Source organism: Saimiri boliviensis, chromosome 13, assembly GCF_048565385.1.
Source record: "Saimiri boliviensis isolate mSaiBol1 chromosome 13, mSaiBol1.pri, whole genome shotgun sequence".
In the NCBI taxonomy this organism is placed as follows: domain Eukaryota; kingdom Metazoa; phylum Chordata; class Mammalia; order Primates; family Cebidae; genus Saimiri; species Saimiri boliviensis.
Window position 1 is genome coordinate 105281059 of NC_133461.1, and position 9773 is coordinate 105290831.

Below are 9773 nucleotides of genomic sequence, written 5' to 3' on the forward strand. Positions count from 1 at the left end.
GATGCAGAGGCAATTCAGGAAATGCAAATCTTTAAATGGAGGCTTGAGCTTTTCCTCGTGACCTGCAGCCTGGGTTGAGTGCTCTTCAGAAAGAGATTGTGAAAAAACGCTTCCTAGATCTCCTTTCCCCCACTCTAACCCTGCTCCGCCAGTGGTCCTACAGCTACAATCTCTGGAAGTCATTTTTCAGAAGGTCCTGAGAACCTGGGGCTCAGGTAGGCCCAGTGGAGGGCAGCCAGCCAGAACGGCCATATCAGGACATCACGTGTCCACTCCACCTTCCTGCTCACTGCACTCTGACTTCTGTGGGGGGGGGGGGCCCTTCCTTTTCACCCACTCTCCAATTTGCATAGTTCTGCATGGCTGACCCTTTGCTGGAGCCTGGGGTGGGCATAGGACTCGAGCCGGCCTACGAGGACATTGCTTTTGGCCACAGGGATGGGAGCAGCAATGGGCTGTGGGATTTATGGGACATAAGAGCAAGACCAAGACCTCTGCTGGAGTTAGCAGGAACAAGACTCTGTCTCCTGGGACTGCAAAGATGGTAGGGTGCATGCTGAAGGTACTGCTCATGTGAAGGCTGCTGGGGAGTCTAGTGGTTCCTCTTATATGTCAACTTGGAGGGACTCTTTGAATGAGATTACTGTTTAAATTGGTAAACTTTGAAGAAGCAGATCACCGTCCATAATGGGGTGGGCCTCATCCAATCCATTGAAGGCCAGAATAGAACAAAACAGATTGGCCTCCCTGCACAAGAGGGAATTCCTCAGCAGCCCACCTTTGGACTTCATCTGCATCGTCAGCTCTTCTGGGGCTCTGCCTGCCGGCGTCTAAACCAGAGCCGCACCATCAGCTCTCCTGTGTCTGGAGCCTGACAGTCCACACCCCAGGTTTCGGCTTGCCAGTCTCTGTAACCAACGGAGCCAATTCCTTAAAATAAACAGCTTCATCTTATATCTCTATCTATATATTTATATCATCTATAAATTTATATCTCATCTCTATTTCAACTATCTCTGTCTAACTATCTGTCTGTCTGTCTATCTGTCTATCTACCATCTATCTCTCCTATTAGTTCTGTTTTTTTCTGGAGAACCCTGACTAATAGTGAGGAAGAGCTTCTGTACTGTGGAGGGGCTTCTTAGATAATGAGGTGGAAGCAATGTTGCTATTTGAGTTTTCTTTTTTGAGACGTGGTCTCACTCCCAGGCTGGAGTGCACTGGCATGATGACAGCTCATTGCCACCTAGATCTCAAGCCATCCTCCCAACTCAGCCTCTAATAGCTGGGACTACAGGTGGACATCAACATACCTGGCTCATTTTTTAAAAAAACTTTTATAGAGATGGGGATCTCACTATGTTGCCCAGGCTGGTCTTAAACTCCAGGACTCAAGTAATCCTCCCACCATGGCCTCCCAAAGTGCTAGGATTACAGGCGTGAGCCACTGCACCTGGCCATTTCACCAGTGAATGCAATGCTTTGTCATGATACGGAAATTGTCGGTTTAAACATTATCCAGTCATTGTGATTAGTCAGGCTACAGGATTACCAAGTGTATCCCAACAGAGTTTTCACACCTAGAACTGCAGCATCTAAACTACACTGTGGTGCCCCAGTGCAGATGCATGGGGAGAAGACAGACACACAGAGACATCTGTTGGACATCAAGGGAAACAACAATGTCTGCTGGACATAGAGCTGACCACTACTACTAAGATTAATTTAAACTTAACAACTTAATAAATGCAATTTTTAGTATTTCTTTTGGCCTAGAAGCACCATGAGAAAAAAAAGTGTTAAGACACTAAGGGTTCATGAACTGGGAAAGTTTGGAAACCTCTGGCTTAATGGATAATTGCTGACATTAATGTTTTGTATTTAAGAATAACGGGTGAGGCCAGGCGTGGTGGCTCACGCCTGTAATCCCAGCTCTTATGGGGGGCCGAGATGGGTGGATCACGAGTTCAGGAGATCGAGACCATCCTGGCTAACATGGTAAAACCCCATCGCTACTAAAAATACAAAAAAATTAGCAGGGCATGGTGGGGTGCACCTGTAATCCCTGATACTTGGGAGGCTGAGGCAGGAGAATCCTTTTAACCCAGGAGGCAGAGGTTGCAGTGAGCTGAGATCACGCCACTGCATTCCAGCCTGAACAAGACTCCGTCTCAAAACAAAACAAAAAGAATAAAGGGTGAGTCGTTACAATAGTTTTGTGGTGGGCAATCTGAGATGAGCAGTCCAGGGCTGGCATGGCCCCTAGAAACCCAGATTCCCTCTTCCTGGTCCATCATCTTGACTATAGGGGAGCTTGTGTGACCCAGAGCTCTCGGAAAAACCTTTCCTATGCAGCCCTCCCCTCACGCATGGGCTGAGACCTGTGACAGAGGCCGAAGACTAGTTCTGACTTGAATTACTTAAGAGCTTTCCTGCTCTGTGCCTCGGTTTACCTGAACTTACATCCAGTTTTCATGAGTTTTATGGTGGATTTTCTCACTTAATTGAAAAATATCAGTCAGTATAAAGAAAACAAAACAAAATAAACCAAACCTGAGCAGCCCAGTCCATTGTCAGGTGGATTTGACCACATGTCCCGGTCCCAGTGAGCATCCACCCCACCCATCTTCTCTTCTGAGAAGCTGGCTTTCTTATGCTAAACTCTTTCCATCACAAAAGCCAAATATAATTCAGGCTCCTTTTTAGTCTTCTCCGTCTCCTCTTCTTCCTTTCTCTGGTTGGAGATACTCATCCTTTCATTCTTAGCCCTCGATCTCTTGTTCCTTTTTTTGTCCTCTGTGGATTCAGAGGATTCGTTCAGCCTCCGGCCTTCAACCAGGAATGCCTCCCACCATAGCAACTTAATTTCCATTTCTCCCAACAGGAGCAACAAGGTCTTCCATCCTCCCTGATCCCACCTATGGCTGTGGTTTCTCTGTATGGTCAGTAGAGACAATGGAAGGGGGAACGGATCATCGTGAAGGAGTGCAAGGAATTTTGGGAAACTGATGAGAAGGTTCTGTATTTTTGTTGAGATGATGGCTTCACCGGTGAATGCATAGGTCAAAACTCTCACGACATTACACATTTCAGACACACTCAGTTTACTGTATTAATTTAAACCTTAATAGGCTTATAAAAATACGTGAGTGTCGGACATCTGTGACTCTTTTGTACTCTGAATTAAGAAACTGTCTCCAACATGCTATGAGAACTTGTCTAGAAATCTGGCCTTGATCTTGTTGTTGTAAAGTTGGCATCTCAGTAGTTACCAGATCCAGGGATGGAGTCATAGAATGAAAGAACTGGAAATACCCTTAGGAGTGATCTGGCCCAGACCTTTCATTTTATGAGTGAGGAACCTGAAACCCACAGAGGTCAGCGATTTGTCCAGTCACCCTGCTACTTTGTGGCAAGGTCAGGGTTGGAACTTGGGTGTCCTGACTCAGTCACTGGTCTGCAAACTCCAGGAGGGTACTGTGGCTCCAGGAAGGTCAGCTGTGGTCATGAGCCAACTGGTCACATAGCCAGAGCCCAGCACAGTGCCTGGCACAGAGAGCCTTGTATGAATCACACGTGTGCTGGTAAACCAAAAATAAAATTCTAAGCCTCCCAACCAGCTGACTGGACCCCTTCTTTCAACAAGGGGCCTTCCGAAGTTAACCTGAAACACGAGTTCAGGCCACGATGGGAGAGGGAATGAGGCATGCCTCATTATGCCCTTCCAAATAATTCCTCCTTTCGGAATTCAGGCACCACAAACGAGCTTTAACATTAAAACGGAGACATTAAGATCAGCCAACCAGAGTCTTTCTAGCAGTAAGACACATCACATGACAGATAGCAGGCCCTGAAAGAAATCAACGCATTTTACCCCAAAATAAATTTCTTTGACATATTTTGAAATGGCCAGGCAAAGCTGGGTCTTGTGGGGAAAACGTTCTGTAGAGCATCCTCTTCCCTTTCCAGATATTTTCCCTGATCCAGGAGAAAACTAAGAGTCTGGCACCTTTTTAAGTCTGATAAACATGTACAATCTATTCTCTCTGAAGCCTGCTACCTGGAGGTTTCATCTGTGTAAGAAAAAATCTCGGTCTCCACAACTCCTTATCGTAACCCAGACACTCTTTTCTATTGATTCCAGGTCTTAAGTCTTCCAACCAACTGCCAATCAGAAAATCCTTGAATCTACTCAGGACCTGTAAACACCCCTCCCCAACCCCAGCTTCCAGTTGTCCCATCTTTCTGGATTGAACTACCTTCCATGTGTCGATCGATGTCTTAATCTCCCTAAAATGCATAAAAACAAGTTGTATCCTGACAACCTTGGACACATGTTCCCAGGACCTCCCGGAGCCCTGTCATGGGTCATGGTCCTCCTATTTAGGTCAGAATACATCTCTTCACGTATTTTACAGAGTCTGACTCTTGGTCAGCACACTCTCCCCTTCCAAGTGCTTGGCACCCAGGGTCAGAAAACTGACCGTGCACTCTGTCAACCCAGCCTCAACAAACAGGACATGGTGGCCTGGACCCACACTTCTCGGCCATCTGTGAGGAAAAAGGCCAGGGCTTTGGTTTTGCTTTGTTTGAAATTTCCAACTTATTTCAAACCAACCCTTTCATAAAACATAAAATTGAACTATTGGAAAAATGAAATAGAAAATGAACACATAAAATGAAATGCAGTCCACACTGTTATTTTTTTTGAGACAGTATCTCACTGTATCACCCAGGCTGGAGGACCCTGGTGCAATCATGCATGCCTCACTCCAGCCTCAGCCTCCCAGGCTCAGGTGATCCTCTTGTCTCAGCCTTGTAAGTAGCTAGGACCACAGGTGTGCACCATCATGCCTGCTAATTTTATTTTAGGTAGACATGAGGTCTCCATGTTGCCCAGGCTGCAAACTTTATCATTACAGTCAACCCACATAACCCAGTGAACTTTGTTAAGTTACTATAAAGGTTTCTAAGCATTTACTCTCCATTTCTATGCTTATCTCTTCATGGGCCAGTTACAAGTGGTTTGCAGACCAGTAGTTACCTCTGTTCCACAATTCCAAAAGCATTTCCCTAGAAGACCCAGACTTTAATCACCAAGAAATACAGGCCACCTGGCTACCAAGTGCAGGCTTTCTAAGGTATAGGAGGATCACCTCAGAATATGGATTGAATTGGAATGAAGCTTTCGGTGTGGCTCATGAATCGTTTGAATTGAGACTGTAGACACCGATGTATTATTCATTGCCTTGAGCAGTAGAAACTCACAAAGCTTCTCAGTGTCCTAGCCCAGAATAGCTTAATTAGGTACTGTTCCTCTGCAGTGCAGAGTGCCCGTTTAATTCTCAGTTCTGCATTTTAACATCAGAACCGGCCCAGTAAGAGGCATCTTCTATCTTTAGTTCCTGGCTTACTGCTCTTTGCTTACATGTGAATGCAGGGCCCCTCCCTGCAGAGCTTCTTGCCAGAGTGCTGTCCCCAGATTACCCCGAGACTCAGATGCTGCATGAGCAGCTGCCGGGCACAGATGGGGAGAGGAAGGCAGCGCCCATCTGAGGTCCAAGGAGCAAAGCCAGGCCTTGGTGTCACTTACGCCCAGGGGAACTAGGCTCCCCTGAGCAGAGCCGCGGTAACCAGGTCAAGTCCGGAATGAAGCTGGCCGTCGCTCAAAGCTTAGCCCTGAGAACATGAGCCTCGAAGACCCAGGTCCCTGGCCTGTAAAGTGAGAATCATTGTATGGACAGAGTAAGCTACTGAGGCTGTGACAATGCAGAAAAAGCCACGAGCAAAGCCTGCCATGCACTGAACACTCAGGGAACAAAACGGCGCCCGGGAAAGCTGAGCAACAAGACCCCAGGGTGGCCTCAGACCCTTAGAACCCTCAGGGCTACCCAGTTCCCTGTCTCACCACCAAGTCCCTCCCTGCAACAGGATCAAGTCCCCGTGACGTTCTTCACATCGATCCCGGCAGCTAGTTTCACCCTTGAATGCCTCTGCAGAAAACTGAACGTACACTCTGTTGACCCAGCCTCTGTGAGCTCCAAAGCCTTAGACTTGGATCCACAGGGCAGCCACGGTGCTCCCATTGCCCCCTCCAGGAAGCCCTCCTGGTCACACATGGAGAACTCAACACTTAAAGGCAGCCCTCTGCTTTTTTAAAACAAACACAAAAAACAGAGTCTTATTCTGTTGCCCAGGCAGAAGTGAAGTGGCCCGATCACAGCTCCCTGAAGCCTCTCCCTCCCAGGCTCAGGTGATCCTCCCACCTCAGCCTCCTGAGTAGCTGGGAACACAGGAGCGTGCAACCACACCTGGCTCATTATTTGTTGTAGACGCACGGTTCCCGTGTGTTTCCAGCCTGACCGTGCACTCCTGGGAGCAAGTGATCCTCCCACCTTAGCCTCTCAAGATGCTGGGATTACAGGTGTGAGCCACCGTGCCTGGCTCAGCCCTCCGCTATGACCAACAGTAACAGTGCAGAATCCTATGCTGAGCCACATCAGCCTGGCTGTGACCCAGCAGGTGGCGGCGTGCAGGCTGGACGTCCAGGCTCTGGCTTCATGTGTGATATCCTCAAGCCACACATCTCAGTCACCTGCAGTCACCTCTCCCATGTACAGCTCCACAATTCCCGCCATCCTTGTCCCTCCCCTGAGAAGACCACTTCCCTCCCAACACTCTTCCCAGGGTGAGCACGAGGGGCCGGCCCGGTGGTCCAGGCGTGCGCCCACTGTGGGCTCTGACACAGGGCCATCAGCCCTCACCCAAACACCAGCCTCCAACAACGCCCCCCACCTCCCCGAGCGCCCAGGTCCCTCTGAGGTTCCCGTGGCCTGGAAGCCTGCACTGCTTTGCAGAGCTGCTTCTAGACTCATCCCCACCCCACACTCCCCAGACGTGGACCCCAAGCTGACCTTTCTGGACCCTGGAATGTGCGAGATTCCCAGGGCCCTCAGCCTCAGCCCCTGCCTTCCTCTTTCCAACCCTGCAGCTGCCTCACCCCACGCCTGGGCCTCCCGGGGCTCTGCTTCCCCTGCCTACCCCCTTCAGCTGGCACCGCCCAGGCTCGAAGCCCCAAGCTGGTTTCCCTTCCCTTCCCACTCTCTTTCCCTCCCTTTCTTTCCTTCCCTTCCTCTGCCTCCCCTTCTCTCCTCCTCCCCTTCTCCCCCCCTCCCCTTCTCTCCCCCTCCCCTTCTCTCCCCCTCCCCTTCTCTCCCCCTCCCCTTCTCCCCCCCCTCCCCTCCCCACCTACCCTCAGTCTTGGTGGATTGTCGCAGACTTGCTGTTGCTCGTTCACTCATCAAACATTTGCTGAGAATCTTTTATGTGCCGTTGCTGTTCCAGTCACAGGGAAGAGCAGGGAACAACATGCCATGCCCTCAGAAGCCGACACTCTAGAGCGAAACAGAACCGGAAACACACAGCTGTGGCTGATGGTGGCAGGTGGAGACGATAGCAGAGAACACCGGGGGTGGGGGAGGAGCGTGGGCAGACGAGGGCTCCTTCCTACAGCAGCTCTCAGGGAAGGCCCAGCTGAGAGCCTGGAGGACGGGAGGCGCAGGACAGGGCTGCTCGGTGTGAAAGGGGCGTCTTGGGGCAGCGGGGGTGGTCTTTGGGCCGGTCCAGAACGGAGCGTCCCAGGGCTCTGCAGCATGCACAGGCTTCCTGGGGCAGCCGGGGCGGGCTTTGGAGAGGTGCTCAGGCAGCCGGCGCTCAGGTGGGCCTGGCGGCGATGGCTGCAGTTCCCAGATGTCGCCTCAAGGTGGCAGAGTGACTCCAGACCAGACACGGGGGCTGCGGTGTCTCGCTGTGCTTGGTCAGGGCTGGAGACCCTGGAGGGGGTGAGGAGGTGGGGACACGGAGAGGAGGGTGACAGACAGCCTGGAAGGGGAGGGAAAGCAGAAGTTTCCTGACAGCTGGCTGGAGCCTTCCAGGAGCGGCTGTATCCACCCATCCACCCTGTGGCTGCCACCCTGCTGGGCTCTCAGGGTGGGGCCACGGGCCCAGGCATTGCAACGGATGAGCCTTGGCACCTTGGGACTCCCAGGGGTCCTGAGCTGGGAGGCAGTTTCCCTCACTCTGGGGCTGGGGTCACTTTGGGCCCTTCCCTTGGGACACAGTGAGGCAGGAATCAGGGCCAACAGTTCAGCCCCTGCCCTTCCCTCTGCCTGGAAGTCACCACTGGAGGAGCCAGGCAGGGAGCTGATGGGGCAGAAGCCTAGGCGCAGGCCGGACCCAGCAGCCCGAGGCAGCCACAGCGCCAAAGCCTCAGACTTGGAGCCACAGGGCAGCCACAGGGCTCCCATGCCCCCTCCAGGCAGCCCTCCTGGTTGATCAAGCCCACTGTGTGTTGTCTTATTGTAACACAGCCATGCCTGTTCCCTGGCGTCTGGTCTGTGGGTGCTTCTATAGATATAGGCCTAGCTCAGTTGGTGCAACCAAGGCTGGGTGGCCCCTGGATCCTGGAGCACTTACCACCTATCCCTTGACAGAAAACATTCACTTATCCTGGTCTTGAGGGGGAGATGGGAGAAAACAGATAGACACCTGACCATAATAAGTGCAGGACAGAGGTGGGGCTGACCGGGGGGCGCTAGGTCCAGTCCTTTTCGCCTCTGAAAGGTCCCTGCACCGGCCATGGCCACAGAGCCACCAAAGAGGTTTGAGCAGGAGTGACGTGATCCAATCCCAGAAATGCTGGTGTGGGAAGTAGGGGTGAGGGGACAGCTGCACCGAAGTGGCAGATGGTTGCAGAAGTCGAGGAGGGGCAGCCTGTGGGGCTGGGAGGGCCCGAGGCTGATGGGATTTCAGAGGGTGGATGGGGCATGGGAATGTTGGGATGTGGGCTGGGTTCAGGGCTAAGCCCGTGTCCAGCACTCTGGGGGTCACACAGAGGCTCACCGAGCCCTGCCAAATACGCCAGCAATGGGACCCCACAGATCATCAAGTAAAGCCCCTGGTTCTAAGATGCCAAGCAAGGCCCCAGGAGCTCAGCCCACCCCACCATTCAGTGGCCATGTTAGGGTGCCAGGCAGAGGCTTCCTGATCTCAGTTCCACAACTCTCAGTGCTCCCTTTCGGCTGTGTCTCTCCTCCTGGACTTTGGAGAAAGAGTATTTCATGGCCTCTGGAGAAGGCCATGCCATAGTGAAGGCACAGCTGGCAGCTCCTGGTTCCGTCATTTCTCTAAGCTGCAATTTTCTTACCTGCGCCTTGGAGGTAAGACCCCTTCCCAGCCTGGCTCTCAGTCCTGAGATAGCGAGATGACGCACAGAGAAGCACGGATAGTCCATAAACTATGTCTATTTTCTATTTTTCAGATGGAGTCTCACTCTGTCACTCAAGCTGGAGTACAGTGGCACAATCTCAGCTCACTGCAGCCTCCGCCTCCAGGTTCCAGCGATTCTCCTGCCTCAGCCTCCCAAGTAGCTGGAATTACAGGTGCCTGCCACCACACCCGGCTAATTTTTGTATTTTTATGAGAGACAGAGTTTCTCCATGTTGGCCAGGCTGGTCTCAAACTCCTGATCTGAGGTGATCCACCCACCTCATCCTCCCAAAGTGCTGGGATTACAGGTGTGAGCCACCATGCTCATCCACAAGGGATTTTAGCTATCCAAGTCATCATTTTCCACAGAGAATCACCTAGTGAGCCGCATAACACGTAAGTGGGTTCCAGAACTCCCAGCTCCTGAAATGCGAGGCTGGTTATGGCCAAGTCAATGAAGGGGCCGGGCCTGTGCAGCCGTCAGCCCCGTCCCACGTCCCCAGCCC

At 51.8% G+C, this 9773-nt stretch overlaps 1 protein-coding gene across 11 annotated transcripts in view; it reads right to left on the bottom strand.

Moving 5' to 3' along the window:
* Nucleotides 1-7695, bottom strand: part of LOC104650276 (serine protease-like protein 51) — a 90470-nt gene extending 82775 nt beyond the window's left edge. For all 11 annotated transcript variants that reach the window (XM_074384155.1, XM_074384154.1, XM_074384150.1 and 8 more), the window contains exon 1: nucleotides 7253-7695. In XM_074384155.1, the coding sequence (XP_074240256.1) occupies nucleotides 7253-7301 (49 nt within the window). In that variant the 5' untranslated portion in view covers nucleotides 7302-7695. The remainder of the gene's footprint in view (nucleotides 1-7252) is intronic.
* Nucleotides 7696-9773: the final 2078 nt, after the last annotated feature.